Raw genomic sequence first — 23,784 nt, 5'->3', positions numbered from 1 at the left:
AACTGTCTTGGAAATCATTCCTCACCATATTATTATTTGAGAGACAATAATGTGGTGCACGTTGAAGTCTGCTATAACCAACCAACTTTTATTATCCATGTTCGGTTGATATCCGGTAAGGTAACTTGCCTTCTGCTTCTTTATTGGTATCGACACCGCTTACGCTGGTCATCCTCCATCTGATCTTTACAATAGAGTGAAGTCTTCCTCTGCTTCCCCGGCGGCTAATGCGTCGAATACTCTCGGAGCTGAAGTGATTTGATCCATTCGAACGACATACCGGCATAGCCGTTGTCTCTTAATTCGCTGAACTATGTCAAAGTCGTCGTATATCTCGTACAGCTCATCGTTCCATCGACTGCAGTATTCGACGTTGCCAATGCGCAAAGGACCATAAATCTTGCGCAGAACCTTTATCTCGAATCATGCATGCCTATGCACCATATAGCAGGACGAGGATGATGAGTGACTTGTAGAATTTGGTCTTTGTTGTTCGTCGAGACAGGACTTTACTTCTCAATTGCCTACTCATTTCGTCGTAGCACCTGTTGGCAAGAGTTATTCTGCGTTGGATTTCGAGCCAGACATTGTTGTTGGTATTAATGCTGCTTCCAAGATAGACGAAATTATCTACGACTTCGAAGTTATGACTGTCAACAGTGACGTGGAAGTCAAGTCGCGAATGCGACGACTGTTTATTTAATGAAAGGAGATATTTTGTCTTGGCCGCGTTCACTACCAGACCCATTTGCTTCGCTTTATTGTTCAACCTGGAGAAAGCAGAACTAATGGCGCGGTTGTAGCCAATGATATCGATGTCATCAGCGTACGTCAACAAATGTACACTCTGGTAAAAGAAGGATGGAGTCATATATAGGAAGGATGGAGTCTTGTGTAGAATTTCACGCAAGTGAGGAAAGTTCTCTGACTGCCATTCACTTGGTAGTAGCCAGAAACGATTATTTTACATATGGCTTAAGCAGCTCATGACCTCCGGTCTTAAAACAAGTATCTTCTGGATAACCAAAAGACATCCGTTTGAAGGCGATCTAAAGTTAGCAGGCGAATCATCCCTCCGCAGGGTTGTGCACTGGGTTGAGGGTTCGCGACGTAACCAAATTTCCAAAGAAAAGGACTTTTGGACCACTTTTTAAAATACAACATATAAAACATAAATATTTCGATCTTATTTATAACGGTTAACCGGACAAAGTTCTAAGGGACATTTTAGCTTGGTTTTTAGCCCGCAACTATTGTTCAAAAACAATTCCCACAACAGCCGGACCTACGTTACCGACCCGGATCGACCCGGATTTGTCAACCATTGGCTGTTATTTCGGCGATCTAACCCTGTTTTTATTGGTGAGTTTAAGGTTAAGTTTGTCATCACTGGAGCAACTGCTAACAGTAGAGTTGCACAGTATCATCCTAACTCGTGCTGGCATTGAGTCCAAATAGAGCCTTAAGATACACAGGAAGTGGGCCACAAGTTACCTGACCCCATGCTGCCAAAGCACTACGGTGACATTAGCCCCTTCGGCTGTGCAATCTGCACCCAGTTCGCACACTTCGAAGCCACTTCAATCGAGATATTTTCAGAAAAATTACAATTTCTTTCTTTTCTCCAGCCAACTTTACTTCTTAACGCACGGGTTTTTTAACGCTCATCGCCGTCCTTATGGGCATGAGGAATATTTTGCCGGCAGTAGCACCCCCCATCGAAACTGCAGCTTTCCTGGGACTACCGTCAGGTGACGTGGATTAGATAACCTCCACAACAAAAGTTATTTATCAAAAATTCTCAAATTCTCACTCTTTCAAATACGATTTATCTTGTCAAAGTACTAGATTATGATCACTTTATTTAATTTTTTTTAAATTTCAATTCAATTTTATTATATATCATTGGAATTTAGAGGTTATGCTCTAAAGAAATCCAAAACTACAAAAATCGCTAGTTGAAGATGAAGACACGAATCACATATCGGCAGTGTGTTTATAATCATTTAGCAAGTCAAGGTACGTACATAACATTTAAATTACGCAATATACATATATAGGAAAAGTCTTACCAACATTTATATTTTTCAAATTTATTTATATATTTTGTTTTGCAATTATCGGTACGGACATTATTTTATTGTGAAATTCTTATAAAACCAACTTATACTTTAAGTGTCCAAAACTTGGATGAAATTACATTTGTAGATGTTTGTATACAGGAGACTGTATATGTTTTTCGTACTTTTACACAATTTACGTGTAAAATTTCGAACATTTTTCTTCGTAAATGAAATTACAAATTTAGCAATATTAATATAATGATATAACCATTTTTCATTAAATTACTTTAAGTAACTTTAAACTAAGTGAAACAGTAATGGTCTTATGTACAAACGTTAAAAAGAAAGATAACGCAATTTTAGTAAATGATATTCGATCAATATCATTGCAAAAATAAAGGCACCGAATAGTTGGCTAGTAAACACTAACAACTACAAACGCCTGCAAGAATTTCAAACATAAGTATAACAAATTGTCTTGGTTTTAATTTCGATTATTCAATGTAAAATACACAAATACACGTGTGTATACTTAAAACATAGGGTGAGAAGGAAGAGGGTTTTATAAACAAAATGAATTGCGGAATTACTTTTCATGTTTTTGTTTGTGTTTTTTTTGTTTTTTTTTTTTGTATGGTACCTAATTAATTAACGATCATACTGCTAAAATATCACTCGGTTGTCACTTTCGAGCTCAAAAGGTTCGTAGCTTCAACAGTAGAACCCAAATGCTTATCTTTAGAAATCTCATCAATTCGTTCCTTTACAATTCCGTCTACTATTTCACTATCTTCTATTGCTCTGTCCCCTAAGAAATTTGAATTAGCAGTGGTATCATCTGTAAAGAAAAGTTTTTTTTCATTTAAAGCAAAAAATAAAACTGGCAAATTTCAAAAAGCGAATATAAATTACCATCAACAAACAACTGTAGAGATATGTCATCGTCTAATGTATCTCGCAATTTTGTATCGGTTATACAAATATTCTCAGGTGATTGGTTGTCATTTGTTTTTAGGTCGGAGATGTTGTTTGTATTCGAACTCAATTCAATGTCATCCTTCATTGTTTGCAGTGCTTCCTTTGAGCCAACAGCATTTTCATTGCACATAAAAGTGTTGACAATGTCGTTCAACGACTGAGAAGGTGACACTGAATCAATAGGTGTAAGTTGGGGAAGCTCTACTAAGTCCACGTCTATTGTTTGCTGTATTGTTTCCCCTACCACATTTTTATTATCTTCAATAGTTTTAATTTCATCGATAACCTTGTCAGTGGTGGTCAAGTTCTCAATATTTTTCATTGCCTCAGCTTCCGTATTACTAGATTGATTGGTGCTAGGAGGGAGCGGACTATCCACAGCCGATGCGAAACTTTCTCCTGATGTGTCTTGAACAGTGTCGGTATTGTCAATTGCGTCAATAGGTGTAGGTTCTAAATCACTATTTGATGCTTCATTAGTTTTTTCCGGAACAACATCATCCATGGTATTGGCGGAACTAGTTCGAGATATGCGACGTTCAGGTATTTCAATGGGCACTTCAACAGATATAAAAAATAGTTAATATGCTTCAATTGGAGAAATTTTTTTTATAGAACTCATCATTACCTATATATTCACACTCGTCGTCTTCATCGTCCTCCTCGTCAACTTCAGCCGCAGTTAATCGCCGTAAGCTACTTGGAGGCATTTTTTCGTTCGCCAATTTAAGCTGTTCTTTGCGTGGGCTGGGCGTACCATCCCCTTTTAGTGGACTAAAAGATTTTTTTTCACGCTTTTTTTTACCTGGCGAAGCAAATGGCGTGCTTGAAACTACTGGAACAACAAAGAGCGAGGGGTCTAATTCGATATCGTCGACAACTTTACCATTTTCCACTTTTTTGAGACGAGCTGGAGTTACCGTTAAAGAGATCGGTACCGGATTCGTTGATTTCATGGCAGCTTCCGATGTAGACGCTACATCTGGATCACATACCGAACTCATATCTGCTTCCTCCGAATCACTGCTATCTCCAAATATTTCGACCTGATCGCGAAAAGAGACAGACAGATTTTTCGATTTTGATCGTTTTGCTTGTAACCGGCGAGCACGGGCATTAGACTCAAATATTAACATCATCGGATGCGAACACCGTTCGATTTTAACACGAGAACAAAATACGCGTTTGCCATACATTTTTATAAGATGTGTTCTCGTAAACTTAGTTGGTTTGGTGCTTGAAATTGCGGCGGCTGCATTTACTTTTTTCGCAATTGTTCCAGCACTCAACTTTTGTGATAACCTTTTTTCTTTTAGGAATCCTTCAGCTTTTATTTTTGACTTGGGTGAGCGGGTAAGTGCATTTATTTTTATGAAAAACCCAGCTGAATGTTTGGATTCTTTTTCATCACAAATTCCGCCATGTTTAGAATTAGATGACTTTTCTGAAGGTAGAATTCTATTGCTTTTATTATTTTTACCGCTATTAAGATATGATTTTTTATTTTGCGTCTGTTTCTTTTCTTTTGCATGGAACTCTTGTTTAAGTTTTGCTAAATCCTGTCTTAACAAACGCACCTTACAGCGTTTTACATTAAAATTTGTTAACTGTTGTGCTTTAACAAGCACATCTGGATCGAATAGCTTTTGTTGTGCCTTCGTGGGTGTTGACTTTTTAGGTGACTTTTCTCCATTTTTTACTGCTGATCCAGTAAAGTCCGCTGCTTTCTTGGTAAATGTTGTAGTTTTTGATGCTTTAGTAAGCTTCGGATTTTTACAATCTGAGCTTTCAATTTTTTTCCTCTCTAAGAGAACTTTAAATGGTCTTACAATTAGGCCTTTTGGAGGTGATAAACTGCGACTTTTGCTTATATTCTTCCTGACAAATGTCGTCGCAGGTGGAGGCATTGATTCACGACGCACCGCAGCATTATCTAAAGGCTTGGTTTCTGTCGATATCTTCTTTATTTTATTGGGAGTTTGCAAATTTGTATGTGATTCAGGAGAAGGTGACCTCTTAGAAGCCTTTATAAACTCACGTATATTTGTAGACTCGGCAGTTTTCAAATTTGCCGGCGTCTCTGTTTTTAGTTGGTCGAATAGCGTATCCATTTTTTATAAGTTATACCTCGCGGCACAAGCTAAAATACGCAAAAATATGTTTAGTAAATATTCATTCATAAACCGCCATTACATCCCGAAGTTACACTTACTATAGTTTTTAATGTACGGCGTGTATTTTACTGTGTCAGTTTATTTATGCCTAAATAGTGATTTAAGATATATATGAGTATTTATTTAACATTTTCCTTACAATTTGCGGAATTTATGCTAAGAAAACCACCGAACTTTTTGTGCAGTGCAAAACAGACGCGTTCTTTAATGCTCTTTTCGCCGCAATGGTTTTCGCCGTTCCGATTTTGACAATTATTTTAATTGTAGAAGAGTGAAATGGATATTGCTGGCAAATCAGTGTTGTAAATCAATTTGAAAACAAAACTGCTGACTTGGAAGCACTCAAAATATTGTTGCATTGGTTTTGTGTTGTGATTTGGTGCGCCGAAGATAAAGTGAACGTTTGAAGAAGGGGTTAAGAAATGTAATTATTTAAATGAAATTTGAATAAAAATAACTCTTAATTTTTTTACCTAGTAAAGCATTTCGAATTTAGTATTGTGTATTATTTTGACTGACAGCTATAACTTATGTAATAATGACATGCGTGCTGTGCCAGTTTTCTAAAAAAGAAAAGATCCGAAAAATCTATTTTTAGCTTTTTCCCAGTATAGAGCCGCACCGAAAATTGTGCGAGACGCTTAAATAATTTTTTTGCTTAGCTCAATTCTGGTCAAGTGTACTATCTATACATTTTATATAGTGATACAATTTAAGCCGGCATAACTATATACATAAGTATATGTTAAATCTAATCTTGTCAAATAAATCTCATAAATTTGTTTAATAATTTTATTTTTTAGTTCGTCGACAAAATGGATCCAGAAGCATTCTTGGATATGGCCAATCAGGTCATAAAGTTGAAAATGTTTCCTTACTTTGACATTGCACACAGTCTGCTTGCCGCACTAGCAGTTAGAGAAGATCTAGGTTCGAATGCACAATCATTTTCACGTAAACATCCGCTTGCATGTTGGCTATCTACGATGCTTGTAATTTTCTCTGGAGGCATGGTCGCCAATGCCCTGCTTGGTGAACCTATATTGGCCCCTCTGAAAAACACACCACAATTATTCGTTGGCACAGTTGTATGGTGAGAATTTTATTATATACATATTTACATACGTACATAACATTTGGAAACATTTACTATTTAACAATCATTTAACAGGTACTTGGTTTTCTACACACCCTTTGATATCGGTTATAAAATTGGCAAGTTCCTCCCAATTAAAGTAGTTGCTAGTGCAATGAAAGAGATTTACCGTGCAAAGAAAGTTTATGATGGTGTCTCCCACGCTGCTAAGTTGTACCCAAATGCCTGGATAATTATGATTATAATTGGAACATTGAAGGGCAACGGTGCTGGATTCACAAAACTTTTAGAAAGACTGATTCGAGGAGCCTGGACACCGACAGCTATGGAATTCATGCAGCCTTCATTGTAAGACCTTAAAAAGGCATACGTTTAAAATTATTTGCTTATGTTTTTAAATATTAATTTCAGCTACACCAAAGCTTCTTTATTAGCTTCAATAATATTTGTACTGGATAAGAAGACAGACTGGATTTCAGCGCCCCATGCTTTAGTTTACTTCGGTATTGTTATATTCCTGGTATACTTCAAACTATCTTCAATTCTTTTGGGTATACATGATCCTTTCCTACCATTTGAAAATCTGTCCTGCGCAATATTCTTCGGCGGTATTTGGGATAGCTTAGCAAAAATTTTGGGACGTGGTCAAGCAAAAGAAGGTGAAGTAAAAGAAAGCAAAAAGAGCAATTAAAAGACCGATACTCAGTGGCTTTGTCGAAAATTGAAAAGACGCTAAAAGTGGTTTAAATCTATAACATCTAAATACAGCAACAACAACACAACGACCTTTTTTCGAAAAGATGAAATTAACGTAAACGATTTTCCTCTTTTTGTAATTTTGTTTTGACCACAGTACAGTTATACTACAATTGAATATTTTTCAGTTTGAAAACAAAAACGTCCTAAGCAATGTATTCTAGTCACTTTTATACCATAGTGCTCAAAATGAAACTCAAATATGTACCATAAAGTCATTCTTGTGATTGAACAACAAGTGGGTGTGCTTGCTCAATGATGAATTTGACTTTAGTGCAAAAGCGTTTTTATTGGAGTTTAATTATTATATTGTTGATTTTAGTAATTTATTATATTTTTATTTTATGATTTTTTCATAAATATCAGTAACGAGCAGAAATACATTTAATTACAAATGACTTCGAATTTTAACATTAGCATTAATGATTATATGCTAAGATCTTGCCAAATTTAATTTAAAAACTTACGTACCATCGTTTGTATATATTTAAGAAGTACGAGGAGAAAATAAAACAATAAGCTTTATATCTGATATGGCCACGAGAAAAAGTTCTCGATGTTAAATATATTTAAAGTAATTTTACAAAAACAAAAAATGAAAATAAAACAATACCTTTGAGATACCAAAATATAACTTATTTTTAAATGTTTTTGAGACGGAAACTGCGATGCAATTAAACCGTCGGGTTATTGTTATGGGAGCATTGATCAATCAATCCAATTCCTTTTTGAAAATTTATAAACTATTATTTAATTTCAAGGTGTTAGAAACATGGAAAAATTACAATTTTATTTTGCGGTGATGCAGTTCCACTCAAAGCGAAGCTTCTTGCGGTGACCATCACTACGTGGAGATCGTTTTATTAACAAATAATCTTGCGCCTGATCGAAGCTTTGTATTTTCTTTTTTATCGGGTGATTTTTTAAGAGCTTGATAACTTTTTAAAAAAAAAAAACGCATAAAATTTGCAAAATCTCATCGGTTCTTTATTTGAAACGTTAGATTGGTTCATGACATTTACTTTTTGAAGATAATTTCATTTAAATGTTGACCGCGGCTGCGGCTTAGGTGGTCCATTCGGAAAGTCCAATTTTGGGCAACTTTTTCGAGCTTTTCGGCCGGAATAGCCCGAATTTCTTCGGAAATGTTGTCTTCCAAAGCTGGAATAGTTGCTGGCTTATTTCTGTAGACTTTAGACTTGACGTAGCCCCACAAAAATAGTCTAAAGGCGTTAAATCGCATGATCTTGGTGGCCAACTTACGGGTCCATTTCTTGAGATGAATTGTTCTCCGAAGTTTTCCCTCAAAATGGCCATAGAATCGCGAGCTGTGTGGCATGTAGCGCCATCTTGTTGAAACCACATGTCAACCAAGTTCAGTTCTTCCATTTTTGGCAACAGAAAGTTTGTTAGCATCGAACGATAGCGATCGCCATTCACCGTAACGTTGCGTCCAACAGCATCTTTGAAAAAATACGGTCCAATGATTCCACCAGCGTACAAACCACACCAAACAGTGCATTTTTCGGGATGCATGGGCAGTTCTTGAACGGCTTCTGGTTGCTCTTCACCCCAAATGCGGCAATTTTGCTTTTTTACGTAGCCATTCAACCAGAAATGAGCCTCATCGCTGAACAAAATTTGTCGATAAAAAAGCGGATTTTCTGCCAACTTTTCTAGGGCCCATTCACTGAAAATTCGACGTTGTGGCAGATCGTTCGGCTTCAGTTCTTGCACGAGCTGTATTTTATACGGTTTTACACCAAGATCTTACGCACTGTACGCATTCGTGTGGTTGGTTTAATGTCCAATAAAGTAAACTGAGTGCGAAACTTGGTCACAATCGCATTAATTGTTTGCTCACTTGGTCGATTATGTAGACCATAAATCGGACGTAAAGCGCGAAACACATTTCGAACCGAACACTGATTTTGGTAATAAAATTCAATGATTTGCAAGCGTTGCTCGTTAGTAAGTCTATTCATGATGAAATGTCAAAGCATACTGAGCATCTTTCTCTTTGACACCATGTCTGAAATCCCACGTGATCTGTCAAATACTAATGCATGAAAATCCTAACCTCAAAAAAATCACCCGATATTAACAAAATGGCGTTCTCAGGAACAATTTTTCTAGATTAAAAGAAAAAAACCAACAGATAATTATTAAAAAAAATTGAAATAAAATATTTTTTATAAGGCACTAGTTTTATATTTAAAAAAAAAATATATTTTTTTTTTATTTATAAAAGCTTATACAATGTTAATAACATATGTATGTACAACCTAAAACATGCAGCGATAGCTACAGAGGCTATCAGCTGGAAAGAAAAAAAATATATAAGTATATAGTTAATTGAAATCTATCGAAAGATTTTCGAGTTTCAAATGTCTCCAGTTGCCTTTGAAGTGTTATTGTTGTTGTATTGATATACCGTTAACACTAGAAAGACGGGAGCTTAGTTAAACCTCTATTGCCTGAAAGCAGTCAAAATGGCTGCCTTTGGGCAATGTTGGTATAACACATACTATATACATACATATATATACATATATATATTGGAAGTGAAGGAGGGAGAAAACAAATGATTAATTAATCCATTTATATCTTGTAGAAAAAGTCACAAAATTATTAGAAGCTATGTCTTTATTTAAATCACTATTTTTTAATTGAAATTCGAAAGCAGTCAAAATCATGGACTAATATTTCTTCGATATAAGGCAAAAAACATAATTTTAAAATTTTTTTACTAATTTCTACTATGTATTATATATTATTCGAAATACCCAAAACTGGTCTAAGTGTTTTTGAGCCCTTGAAAGTATATAAAGTAATCTAACTTAAAAATCCGCAACAATCACCAAATAAGAACAGCAAACATCGGAGAACTAACACAATTTTTTGTCGAGAGCGAACGAAACGGGTTTCAATCAAGTTTATTGCAATTATAAATTAATATAGAGAAATAATATAAATGGACTTTTATAATTAGTCACCTTTATGACTTTATGTTGGAAACTGAATTGTTTTCTTAAAAAAATAATCCAATCAATTCTAATATTCCTTGTTAGGACGGCATTTGCTGAACACAGCAACTTTTTATAAATTCTTACCTTAATTTTTTTCGTTCTGGCAATGCTGTATACGTATTTTTCTTTTGACATTTTATATTTTACTGATTCGCCGCAATTAAATTATTATATAGTTGGCATAAACGAATGTTATTGTTTACAAAGCAAAACTTAACTTAATTAGGATCTTTGAAATACATTTTTAAAATTTAATTGAATTCAATATGGAAATGGATTATGAGGATGCGGGTTGGCAAGGACGTCAAAAGCAACCTGGCGAGGATGAGGTCAACTATATCTTTATTCTCTTGAACCATTGAAGAATTCATACGTTTGTAATTTTAGGAAATGCCCGAGGATAATCCACAGGAAACCATTCAAGAATGTCTTGAAAAATTTCTTACACCTGATTATATAATGGAACCCGGAATATTTACGCAACTAAAGCGCTATTTCCAATCCGGTGGATCTCCAGAAGAAGTTATTACAATGCTGTCGGAAAACTATAAAGCTGTTGCTCAAATGGCAAATTTGCTTGCTGAATGGCTTATTCTTGCTGGCGTAAAAGTCACCGATGTACAAGCAATGGTGGAAAACCATCTCAAAGATATGATTTTGAAGACCTTTGATCCTAAAAAAGCGGATACAATATTTACAGAAGAAGGTGAGACGCCTGATTGGTTAACTGAAATGATTGATCATCATACATGGCGTTCGCTTATTTATCGACTGGCGGAGGAGTATCCCGACTGCTTAATGTTAAACTTCACCATAAAATTAATCTCAGATGCTGGTTTCCAAAGCGAAATCACATCAATTTCAACTGCCGCACAACAAATTGAAGTATTTTCGCGCGTCCTTAAAACTTCCATTACAAAGTTCCTTAACAATCCCGAAGACATACAAGGCGCTATACAAGAATGCGCGCGCATGGTATGCCACGGACAGCATACATATGTTTACTCACAAGTACTAATTCAAGTATTAAGTCAGGAGACCAAAGGTGGCTTCAATATGAAGCGTCTATCACAAGAGATCACAAAGTATGCGCTGCAAAAGTAAGTTTAATTGAAGTAAATTAATTTAAACTGTGTTATAATAATTATTTTGTGAAAATATTTTTTTGTTTTTTTAGTAATCAAAATGTAACTCCCATCACTATGGCTCTTAATGGCTCTGCGGCATATCCACAAGCATGCCTAGCTCTGTCATCGATGCTTTCACGCAACACGCTTAATCCTGCAGATATTACTGTTTTGTTTCGAAATTATTCTGCGGCAGACCCACCACCAATCGATTTAATACGCAATCCTCAATTCCTGGAATTGCTCGTAGATTCTCTATTCAAAGCTGGAGTAAAAATTAATCCTGAACACAAGTCCAAGTATATCCATTTGCTGGCTTATGCGGCTTCAGTAGTTGACACGCCGGCAAAGAAGCGCCCTATGACCGAGCGTGTACTCAATAAAGATGAATTGAAAAGTACAATACAAGCAATCGAAAAAGTTCACGCAATTTGCAATGTTAACAAAGGTTCCACCGAACTAATTGCGGAATTGCAAACGCTCTACAATTGCATTAAGTAAATTATAAATTGAAAAAAAGAAAAAAATATGTACGAATTTTACTTACAAATTGCAGATATCCAGTGGTTGGTGTTGGTGTTATACGTTGGATTGAGAACACAGTTACTGAGCCGTCTTACTTCAAACTATCAACCGACAGTTGTCCTACTCATTTGGCCATACTAGATGAAGTCGCTGCTGTGCATCCCACACTGCATCAACAGATTTTACGGTTACTTATAAGGCTATTCGAATCGAAGCAGGATGAGCTTGAGATTTTAGTACAATTAGAAATGAAGAAAATGTTATTGGACCGAATGGTTAATCTATTGACCCGCGGCTGTGTAGTGCCCGTTGTTAAATATATTAAACAGTGCTGCGCTAAAGGTGATACAGACATATCACTCATACGGTACTTTGTTACTGAAGTACTTGAGACTATAACGCCACCATATTCACCAGAATTTGTGCAATTGTTCCTGCCAATGGTGGAAAATGAGGAAATTACGGGTACTATGCGTGGGGAGGGTGATAACGATCCAGTTTCAGAATTTATCGGTAAGTATTTTACCAATTTCCTTTCAAAAATTTTATATGAATTTTTGACACTTGTTATTTCTGTTTTAGTGCACTGCAAAGCTCGTTACACCACCGTGTAAGTTCAGTGATTACAAGTTATGGAAAATATAAGCATTATCCTGAAAGCTTATCGGACTTTAACACAGAAATTTCTACTTCAGTGACTATTCATCACTAGGCGATGGCGGAGATATAATAATATATTTAGCAATGTTATCTGCTGCAGTAACTTGTTTAAATTGTATTTAACATACAACTACACAATGTATTTCAGTTACCATTTTTTACTTTTTTTTTCAGTTTATTTTTATGGCTTAATTCACAGTACATTTGTATCTAAATATATTTTTGTATGACTAATTTATCGTTTTCATAATGACATAGGAGATAATGAATAATATTAACTGTAATATATTATAAAAGATTCAATATATGTTTCGTGTACAGGCTTATTGAAATTATTAATAGGGATTCGTTCCAAAACCTACAACAAATAGAAACTAGGACCTTCGCGCTTTATTACATATTGCTCGTATTATAGCTCTATCTTGCAGTTTTGAAGAAAAAGTTTATAGAAAATGAAGCTAGAAACCAAAAAGGTCGAGCTTGTGAGAATAACCTCACGAAATCTTGAATGTTATACATATGTTTCAAATCTTTCAGTCGAGGTCAGGATTTTATAATATTACTAGCACTTCTCGCGGCCGCTCTGCATAGATTTAATTTTATACTCTAATCAAAAAAGCTTCGATTCAGTACAGGCACAGGGTCAACAGACCTAATTCGTTCATTACGTTCACGCTGCGATGTGTTAGCTTATGCGCGTTCATCTATAGTCGGTGCTCGTCTTAGCAATGCCACATCATTTGCATTAAACATTCGCCGACCTACTTATATCGACCTAGCTCGTCTGGCTCGTGGCTGTAACTTTAGTTAAAATTGAGATATCTTGATGCGGGTTCTTTGGGAAAAAAATCTAGTTCGTAGATGGGCGTAATCGGATCACTGCCACGCCCATAAAACCCTATTGACCTAAAACCTACAATTTCATAACTAAGCACTAAATTAAGATATAGCACTGTAATTTCGCACAGGAGACTGAAGTGTTAACGGGCACATGTCGGCCGAAAATTTTTAAAAAGTGGGCCCGCGCTCTTTAAGGTTTATTGTACATACTTATCTCCTAAAAACTTAAAGCTACAACGACCAAATTCGTCCAGAGCACTATTTTTAGAGCCTTTACCGACGGTGTAAAATGGATGAAGCTACTACCATAAAAGCGCGATAAGTCAATAACTAAATACGCCAAAGACAATAAATTTTACACTCGATATGATGTGAGAGGGCTCAATAGGAGCCCGGGGTAAAAACCTTACTTGACTCTCTCCATAGTTGACTTTTCACCGAAAATATTTTTCAATGTGAGAGATACATTGAAATTTGCAATGAACCGTTTCCTTAAAATAGCTTGACTTTTTCGCTAGACGATTTTATATAAAAAAAGACTGTTTACTTTTAAAAGTTTCCGAATATTTTTTGGGACTTTTTGTTGTACCTGATTTATAGGATTTATAGACCCCATTTAGGTAATAAGTCTCAAATTTGTTATCATCGAAATCAGGTCAACGTCTGATTGTGTTTAAGGTGGGATCCTGCTGTCGACAGCTTAACTCCAATATCAATCGTCGATCAGCGCCCTGAAAACTGGGTAAACATGTTCAGTACCAATTGGCAGTGTGGCATGGACACACTAACCACCTTGGTAGGGCTCGAGGCCCATCTAAAACCTCTGCCGTACTTTGGGTCCGGCAACCGGTTGCAATGCAACTCCACATTCGACTGACAAAGTCAGTTCTTCCCGCGATTTGGGTTTTAACCACAGCCACCACGAATCTCCACAAAGGGCCAAACCAAATGAGCAGACTGGAGCGAGGGGCTACTGCTCCCCGTGGTACCAGGTTAAAGTCTTTGGTATGACCTTGTAGCCGAAGCTGCGACCAGTTGAGCTTCCATACAGCCCTGGAGTGGTGGCCAGGATCTTAGTCGCCTCTTACGACAGGCATGCCTTACCGCGGGTATATTCGGTTTCCCCCCCAATACGGCAGAAGCGTCTCGACTTAGGAAAATATTGGCACGATCGATGCACATCTTTCGATACCTTCAGAAGCCAGATCACTGTTGGAAGAGAAGGTGGTGATACCTCTCTGGACCTTAACAATGAAAAAAAAGTCGGTGGAACAGCGTAGGCTGCTGATGTGACAGTACCTGTTGGAGGAATTGAATACACTCGTTAACCAGACAATATTAAATGTTATTAAAAATGCCCGTATCGTGTAGACTGAACTTGTATGCTAACAATGCAGAGCTAGTATTGTTCACTAGGAAACACAATATTCTATAAATTTCGCCGTCGTTATTAAATGGTACTAGGTTTGTTATTGGCTTCTTGGGACTAATTTTGGACAGCATGGAAAGCAAATATGGAAGCTAAGGTAAGGAAGGCAGCTACAGCACTTTACATGTGTACAAGAATGATGGGCCCAAATGGTGATTAACGGAATGGAAAATAAATACACGGTAAGACGTATAACATACAAGAATAGTCAGTATTTGCATCAGTGGAACTTTCGAAACAACGTCATGCCTGGAACTTAACGTAACTTTACACCTATTTCCGCAGACTTGTTTTGTAAGCAAATGACAGTGAAGTAAGCTCTTAGACTGAGGGAATCTTTCGACTTATTCGCCAGCAACAAGGGATATGATACTTAAAAAGTTCCCTTTTTCATGCCATTACAACGGTTTTACGAAATCCTACACAGTTGAATCCAAATCAGATCCGCAATAATACCCATTCTCAATATTGCCTTTCCTTCCATAGAAGAGTGGGAAAAGGCGAAGTAGACAAGAACGTAAGGTTAAGTATCTATACGGATAACGCAAACTAGATAACCGAGTGAAAGGTGGTGTCTTCTCTGCTAAACTAGATGCCAAAATCGCCTTCTAACAGATCGCAGCAATAATAGAAAGCCTGCTTGTTCTGACAAGGAGTATGCTCATCACAAGGCATATATCTATAAATTCAGATAGCCAGGCCTATCACTGAACACTAAATGCTCTTAGGGTTTCGTCTAAGTTAGTGAAAGAACGCATTGATCTCTTAATGAATCTAACGTCCTGTTTCACAACAAACCTGTAATGTGTTCCAAGTCTCAGTGAAGTCTCAGGGAATTGTGAAGCAAATTAATTATCCAGAACGGGCTCCAGCCTACAATTAAACTCCGGAAAAGTATAGATTTTATGCCTCCGGCTACTTGCAGATATCTAATCGAAAAATATCTTATAAATTTAGATGAGTCTCGGTAGAGGCAGTCTCTGACTTGTTCAACAAGCAGGCTAACGTGGCATGAATGGAATATGGGCCGCACATGCCGGCTATTAAAATTCAAAAGGAGGAATTAACTACTATGAATACTAACAGCTCCCTATATATAAATATAAACAATAACGACTATTGTTGAAGCTGTCAGGAGGTAAAAGAAGAGGAGACTATCAAGCATGTTCTAAGCGATTGTAAAGCTCTATATAGGAAAAGAAGCAACTATCGGCCGAGTGTTTCTTGATGTCTCGGAGGTTGCTCAGATAAACTTTTCATGCTTATGAACTTTAGCAGAAACACGCAGTGATTCAAAGAGAAGCCGATATAGTGGGAGGACTTTAGTTCCAGTGGTAATACAATGGGTTTCCTAAAGACCTAGGTGCGTTGTAGTTATCATTTTAGATTCTCAGAAAGGACAATTCTTCCTCAATTAAGAATTGAGTGAGTCCCAAAGTAAAGTACAACCGTAACAATTCTTTGGCATAATAAAGATTGTATTCATATTCAAAATTTTATATTCGCCTGCAACCGAACCTGGCACTTCCTTACTTGTCTGCAATTATTTTTGACTTCAACAGCTTACAACCCGAATACCAATAAAAAATATATATACATAATACATACATATGTACACTTTTACTCCAATAACTCGCTTCGTCCTCTTTCTCTGCACACTAATTTCTTGATTTATTTTACCGACTCATCTTAGCATTGATAAAATTTCTTTATCAAAATTATACAAAAGCACAAACACATTCATACCTGCATACTTGCTTGCCCATTGACATACATATGTATAAAAACATGATTGCGAGCACCAAGCGCCCTTACGTACATACATATGTATGTTGGTATGTAATCATGTCGCCCTGCTGATTAGTTGCGATCTGTGAAGAGCATAACTCCAACGTCCTCTCAGCAAGAACTACTTGCAGTATAATATCTACAAATGAGTGGCAGTGTTATTAGCAATTTTGCTTATACATACATACATTTATATACCGGCATTATCATAGCAACGGGACATGTCTGTATATAACGGATTATAGTGACACCTGAGAAATTTATGGCATGGTGGAGCGAGCATTATGAGGGCCTCTACATGCTTTCTATTTGACACATTCAACAGTTTATCAATAGATTCGGCGGCTGAAGAACGCCGAGTATAAGGAGCGGAACTACTAAGCTATAATTCCATGTGATAGTGAACAAATGTTTAGACGAAATTATTTGTTGATATTTGCATATTTTAAATTCGAAATAGTTATGGAAGAAAGCTTAACTGCGCGTTACGTTTAAAGAGACTTAAACACCGTTAATTGAAAGTTTGTGTTAAACGATTTCTTATTATTCTGCAATATTGTGACAGAAGAAATAACGGTAGTGTACTTAAGGTAGCAACTGAGAAATATAGTAAGTTAGAGATGGTTATGTCTTTATGTTATGTATACGCCGCGTATACCCATTGTACTAAGCGATTATTTGAAAATTGTAATATGCTCAAATATAAGTTGCCTTTTTGTACTGCACTATCCTTAAAAATATTTTGATGTATGGAATTTTTATAAGAAAGCAAATTAATGCAATTTTGTGAAATTAAAAAGATATTGGCGGGGCATATTTATACACTTGCAACCTGTTGCTGCAGGGTACAATAGTTTTGTTCAAAACTAATCGAGATAGATATAGGGTTATGTATATATAAATGATCAGGAAGACGAGAAAAGTTGAAATAAGAGTCTGTCTGTCCGTCCGTCTGTTCGTGAATGCTGTAACTTGAATAAATATTGAGATGTCTTGATGAAACCTAGTATATGCTTTCCTTGGAACAAAAAATTTTCGTCATTAACCGAAAACCTACCATAACTAAGCACTAAATTATAATATGATATTCAAAGTTGGCACAGGGGATCTCAAATGGGGGAAAAAATTAAAAAAGTGGGCTTGTCCCGCCCTCCTTTAAGATTAATTTACATATCTTCTAAACTACTAAAGCTACAACAAATAAATTTGCTGAAGGCAAATATTATAAGAGCTCCTACTGACAGTGTGAAAATGGGTGACATCGGAAGATAACCCCCCTCACTCCCCATATTAATTTTAATTTCCATTTGATTCCTTTAAAGTATGCCATCTTACGACCAAAAATTGTCCAAATCCAAGCGAACCTGTTCCATCCCCTAGGTACCGAATATTTAGACCCCGATACCTATAGTTTACTTTTGACCAAAAATATCGATCAATGTGTGAGATATACAATTGAAATTAAGAGAAAATTCTTTACAGACAATAGTATTTCTGTGTATCAAAAATGGGTAGAATCGGCTCAATACTCCCAGCTCCCATATACCTAGTATACAGATTTTCGAACTTCCAGTTGATTTTATACTAGATATATCGATCAATATTTGAGTTATCTCAATGAAAATTACAGAACCACATGATTGGTGAAACAGGGAACATTTTTTTAGTATGTGGCATGATAAAAGTTAATAGATAAATCGGCTCGATACTCCCCCAACTCCCATATACTATATGTATATGTAAAATGATTTTCGTTTTTCTGACAAATCTTATGCCGGATTTGTCGGTCAGTGTATAAGTTATATAGAGTTTATGTATACATAAAATTGCTTAGATTTCGATCCTCTGGTTGACGTTTGACATCTTAAGGTATTTCCCTTGCGTTTATTCTTGCAACTTGCAAGAGTATAAAATGTTCGGTTGCATCCGAACTTTGTTACTTGCTTTGATTTATAAATAGCCAATACAAATCAATTCCATAATCGTTTAAATTTATGGCTTGACTAACATTTCTCACCGTATTGTTATTCTAAATCGGTTATCTATAAAAATCAGGAAACATTTATGACATCAAATAATTACTTCGTTCAACAAAGCAAACACACAACACACAAAATATGCTCTGGACATAAAATAATTTGACGCTTTGCTAATAGTTTCATATCCAAATATATATATACATACATATAGTATATATGTATATGAATCTAACGTAAGATTGCAAAATATTACGAGCTTTTGGCTGCCTATGGGTAGATAAATATCGGAATCTCGTTCGGTCTCGATCAATAAGGATAGATTTTTTTCAGTAACTTTAAGGAATTGGTGATCTTGCTATGAAAGCTAAAGCATACATATAATGACCGGATTGTGTCCAGCTATGTATTATGAAATATCTTTACTAGAAACAGATAATCATGAAATAACCGCAGACAGTGGCGTAGCTACAACTTCGGGCGCGGGGCCAAGGATGTTCTGCCGCCCCCCTTGATCTACCTACCTACAAGTTTCATGAGGTGGTTCGAACAAAAGTGAATTTTTACAAAATATCTTCGATATTAAGTATATAAAATTTAGGAACTAGAAGCCACGCAAATTCTGAAGTTCCAAAAATCTCACAATACGGCTTTTGAGGAAATTGATAGTAAATTTACAATAAATCTTATTTATTAAAGTATTTTTCTGAATATTAAAAAACAGCGAAGATCGTTTTGCCGCCCCCAAGACGTTGAGCCCGGGGCGACGACCCCCATCGCCCCCCTAGCTACGCCACTGACCGCAGACATAGACAGATAGATGCTGTATGCAGGAAGTTTGAATGTCTTTGTATTAATTTAAAATTTTTATGTATGAGTAGTAAGCTTTTTCAACTGAATCATCATCCTGATCATTTGTATACAGGGTTTGTCCGGAAAGTAATAGAACTGAGTCGATTTAAAAAAATTTATTGAACCGTTACAATTCTTTAAAAACTTTCAAAATAGGCTCCTTCTGCTTCGATGCAGCGCTGATGATTTACAAGCATTGAAGGCGTTACTGAAGGCATTCTCCGGAATAGCCTTGAGAGCCGAGGTGCATGCTGGTTGGATCCCCTTTCATAGGACTTTTCAGGCAAGGAAACAAAAAAGTCCACGGGGGCCAGATCTAGGCTGTAAGGCGGCTGCGGAAGCGTTGGGATGGCGGCCTTAGTTAGGTAGATGTTGACAAAAAGGCGGTGTGAGCCGGGGCGTTGTCGTGTTGCAACTTCCAATCGGCTGCGATGTCTTGTAGGATCCGATTGACTCTTCGTCTCTTGGCGTTGACGGTTTGTCCAGCAGGAAGAAATTCATGGTAGACGATGCCTTTAATGTGAAAAAAGACAAAAGGCATTGTTTTCACTTTGGATTTGCTCATTCTTCCGGTCTTCATCAGCGACCGCTTCCCGGCCCTCCAAAAAGCCCTGGTGCCACCGAAACACACCACCTCTTGTTAAAGCAACATCTGGGTAAGCCTGTTTGATCATATCAAACCTCTCTGTCGAAGATTTACCGAGTTCCACACATATGTTAATCGCGCATCCTGGTACTCGAAGACAACTGTCCAGCCGCTCGTTTGTTAGCTAGGAACGCCCACTACCGAACGCTCTGAAGTACAGTCGCGGCGGGAGAAAATCAGTCCTATTACTTTCCGGACAAACACTGAGTTTACAAGTACATATAACTCTATATCTATCTCGATTAGTAAGTGTTACAAACAATCAAAACTTGTGGGAGTATACAAATTTATATGGAACCATAACAAATCTTAACGAATCTTAAAGAAAAATTTGTGACTTATGTGCTCAAAGGTGTGTGGGGTATTACAACTAGGTATATATGTTCTGCTTCTCTAGCAAAAAAACAGTTGTACATCATTCGGAAAGCAACCCACATACATATATACTCGAGGTCAGGATGACGAGACGAGTAGAAACACGCGTTCCTTGGCAAAAAAGTAAAGACGAGTTCGTAGATGGGCGTAACCGGGCCACTGCCACGCCCACAAAACGCCATTAAAGAGAACCTAAAAAGTGCCAGAACTAAGCTCTAAATTAAGATACAGTACTGGCACAGATGATTGCAGTAGCAAGGGGCACCTTTGGGCAAAAGGGTTTGGGAAAGTGAGCGTTGTTCCGTCCCCTAATAGCTTTAAGGTTCATATCACTTAACCTAAGCCGGATAGGTGAACCCCAAAGCCTACAGTGTACTTTTTACCTAAAATATCGGTCAATGTACAAGATATATAATTGAAATTTGGAAATAATCCTTCTCTGATAATATTATCTCTATGATCTCTGTGATTTCTGTGTATTAAAAATTATTTGAATCGGTTCAATACTTCCCTGAGGCACCATATATCTAGTATAAGCACTTTTGAACTACCGGGTGACTTTTTACCACAAATATCGGCCAATATGTGCGTTTTCTTAGTAAAATTGAGCGAACGAGTTTTTCCAATAACAGTGTATGTAGTATATTTGTGTTTAGAATGAATAAAATCAGTTGAAAACTTGGCCTATACCCCATATAACTAACAAGCTTATGAACCTCAAGGTAATAATAAAGAGTATGTTCGGTTATGCCCGAATTTAGACCTTCCTTAATTGTTTTTTTTTTAAGAAATAAAGTATAAAATATGATATCAATAGACTGATGGACAGGGAGCCTCGTCCTATATCCCCTATTATACACAAATTAAAACGAAAACGTTATTTCCGATATAAGAATTCAAAGAATTCGGTTCCACATAGTGCGTCCAAGAAAACTGACTTCCTTGTTCATTAGAAACATTAAATATACCTACAATGTATGTATATATGTAATCTACTATATATACATATGTACATATATTAGTTTCGGTCAAGCGATGTTATGGCTATGATATCCATTATCTTAAATATTATTACTAATATAAAAACTATCCAATACAGTGAAAATATTATTGACGAATGAAGGCGAAAACATAATTGCCATTATAAGAATCCAAGGGAGTGTGCCTAAGGTTTAATTTCGAAAACGGTTCCTAAAAATTTTTGTCAATAATAAATAAAGTATGTATTAAATTCTTTTCTTCGAATTATAAAAACATGCTTATGTTGAGAAATATATACATTTTTTTTTTTGAATATTTTTCTTTTAATGTAATGATATTTAAACTATCCTTTAAGTTGAATCAAACTGTGCGCAAAGTGCAAAATTTTACTAAAATCGGTTTAGTAGTTTGGTAGATAACTCCGGAGGAAGCATGACGTGTTATTGTATATATGTATTTATATGTAGTATATAGTATATAAAGCAACAGAAAAATCTATTTTTAACACTTTCCCAGCTTATTTTTTCCTTAGCTTAATTCTGGTCAAGTGTACTATCTCTATATTTTATATAGTGATACACATTAAAGCCGGTATAACTATATGTAAAATGTAATTTTTTGTCAAATAAATCTGCCAAAATTTTTTTCAAATTTGTTTAATAATTTGATTTTTTAGTTCGTCAACAAAATGGATCCAGCAGCATTCTTGAATGTGGCCAATCAGGTCATAAAGTTGAAAATGTTTCCTTACTTTGACATTGCAAACAGCCTGCTTGCCGCACTAGCTGTTAGAGAAGATCTAGGTTCGAATGCACAATCATTTTCACGTAAACATCCGCTTGCATGTTGGCTATCTACGATGCTTGTAATATTCGCCGGAGGCATGGTCTCCAATGCTCTGCTTGGTGAACCTATATTGGCCCCTCTGAAAAACACACCACAATTATTCGTGAGCACAGTTGCATGGTGGGCTTTTATTATATACATACATATAGTATACTCGTATACGTACATAACGTTTGAAAACATTTATTCTTTAACAAAAATTTAACAGGTACTTGGTTTTCTACACACCCTTTGATATCGGTTATAAAATCGGCAAGTTCCTCCCAATTGAAGTAGCTGCTAGTGCAATGAAAGAGATTTATCGTGCAAAGAATATCTATGATGGTGTCTCCCACGCTGCCAAGTTGTACCCAAACGCCTGGATAATTATGATTATAATTGGAACATTGAAGGGCAACGGTGCTGCATTCACAAAACTTATAGAAAGACTGATTCGGGGAGCATGGACTCCGACAGCTATGGAGTTCATGCAGCCTTCATTGTAAGACCTTCATCTAAGACCAAATGTGTAAAATGTAAATTGTACCTGTAAATATTAATTTTTCAGTTTCACCAAAGCTTCTTTGTTAGCTTCAATAATATTTGTACTGGATAAGAAAACAGACTGGATTCCAGCGCCCCATGCTTTGGTTTACTTCGGTATTGTTATATTCCTGGTATACTTCAAACTATCATCAATTCTTTTGGGTACACATGATCCTTTCCTACCATTCGAAAATCTGTCCTGCGCAATATTCTTCGGTGGTATTTGGGATAGCTTAGCAAAAATCTTGGGACAAGGTCAAGTAAAAGGTGATGTAAAAGGAAGCAAAAAGCGGAACTAAAAGACCGATCAGCAGCGAAAGACGTTAAAAATTGCTTTAAGTCTATAACCAACAAATACAACAACAACACAACGACCTGTTTCGTAAACGATTTTTCTATTTTTGAAATTTATTTTGTTTTTTAAGAATTTTGACTAATTTCTAATATTTCCTTCTATTATTTATCATTCAAAATGATATGAATGGTCTAAATTAATTTGGAATCTAACTTGAAATTCCGTAGCAATCACCAAAATTTGTACTTTATAAATACTAAAATATTATTCCTGGGCTTACATAATTAGTCATCATTATAGGGGGAATCTCTTGCTCTTGCAAAACCGTGCAAGGGTGCATGAATTGCAGAATTTTTCTCTTGGTGCAACGGCACAACAACAAACACACGCAGAAAATTATTTGCAGTGGCTGTAAAATATGTCAGACCAAACCCATGTTTACTGTGCTAGCTGTCATTTTACTTTAATACATATTTTGACTTTAAATTGTTGAGGAAGGTAAATTTTAAATAGATTCCATGTAAAACGTTAACCAGAGGATCGAAATATATAACTTACACACTGTCCTACGTATATATTTGGCATAAGATTTGTTAGAAAAACCAAAATCATTATATGGAGTCATTATACACATTAACAGTCGGATGTTCAATAATCCTGGTAATGGTCATATGGGGGCTAGGTGAACTTTCCCCCCCCCCCATTATATTCAATTTAGGCACAATGATATACTGTTATGCGTAACATATATACGTTCTGAAGTTTTCATTGGGATAACTCAAATATTAGCCGATATATCCAGGATAAAATCACCAGGAAATTC

The 23,784-nt window shown here is 36.2% G+C and overlaps 4 protein-coding genes across 5 annotated transcripts; 3 read left to right on the top strand and 1 right to left on the bottom strand.

Moving 5' to 3' along the window:
- Positions 1-2,117: 2,117 nt before the first annotated feature.
- LOC120775096 lies at positions 2,118-5,441 on the bottom strand. Its single transcript, XM_040105103.1, has 4 exons — positions 5,254-5,441; positions 3,670-5,181; positions 2,976-3,599; positions 2,118-2,901 (listed from the first exon to the last, which is right to left on the bottom strand). The coding sequence occupies exons 2-4, from the start codon at positions 5,150-5,152 to the stop codon at positions 2,735-2,737; spliced, it is 2,274 nt and encodes a 757-aa protein (XP_039961037.1). The 5' UTR covers positions 5,153-5,181; positions 5,254-5,441; the 3' UTR covers positions 2,118-2,734.
- Positions 5,442-5,529: 88 nt separating this feature from the next.
- On the top strand, positions 5,530-7,701 carry LOC120774280 (trimeric intracellular cation channel type 1B.1). Of its 2 annotated transcripts, none has more exons than XM_040103772.1 (4): positions 5,530-5,639; positions 6,019-6,308; positions 6,387-6,659; positions 6,723-7,701. In XM_040103772.1, the coding sequence occupies exons 2-4, from the start codon at positions 6,031-6,033 to the stop codon at positions 7,000-7,002; spliced, it is 831 nt and encodes a 276-aa protein (XP_039959706.1). In that variant the 5' UTR covers positions 5,530-5,639; positions 6,019-6,030; the 3' UTR covers positions 7,003-7,701. The 2 variants fall into 2 exon arrangements, with proteins under 2 accessions (XP_039959706.1, XP_039959707.1); XM_040103773.1 differs by lacking the exon at positions 5,530-5,639 and adding an exon at positions 5,788-5,953.
- Positions 7,702-10,258: 2,557 nt separating this feature from the next.
- On the top strand, positions 10,259-12,383 carry LOC120774279 (negative elongation factor D). The gene is made up of 5 exons (XM_040103771.1): positions 10,259-10,425; positions 10,484-11,196; positions 11,274-11,720; positions 11,780-12,261; positions 12,331-12,383. Exons 1-5 carry the CDS (start codon positions 10,363-10,365, stop codon positions 12,360-12,362), a joined length of 1,737 nt encoding a protein of 578 aa, XP_039959705.1. The 5' UTR covers positions 10,259-10,362; the 3' UTR covers positions 12,363-12,383.
- A 4,505-nt stretch (positions 12,384-16,888) lies between these two features.
- Positions 16,889-23,030, top strand: LOC120774282 (trimeric intracellular cation channel type 1B.1-like). Its single transcript, XM_040103774.1, has 4 exons — positions 16,889-17,074; positions 21,972-22,261; positions 22,350-22,622; positions 22,689-23,030. Exons 2-4 carry the CDS (start codon positions 21,984-21,986, stop codon positions 22,963-22,965), a joined length of 828 nt encoding a protein of 275 aa, XP_039959708.1. The 5' UTR covers positions 16,889-17,074; positions 21,972-21,983; the 3' UTR covers positions 22,966-23,030.
- The last annotated feature ends 754 nt before the right edge of the window (positions 23,031-23,784 follow it).

Source organism: Bactrocera tryoni, chromosome 4 (genome assembly GCF_016617805.1).
Source record: "Bactrocera tryoni isolate S06 chromosome 4, CSIRO_BtryS06_freeze2, whole genome shotgun sequence".
Lineage (NCBI taxonomy): Eukaryota > Metazoa > Arthropoda > Insecta > Diptera > Tephritidae > Bactrocera > Bactrocera tryoni.
The sequence above is the reverse complement of the archived record's forward strand: the minus strand, read 5'-3'. Positions and strand labels throughout refer to the sequence as shown.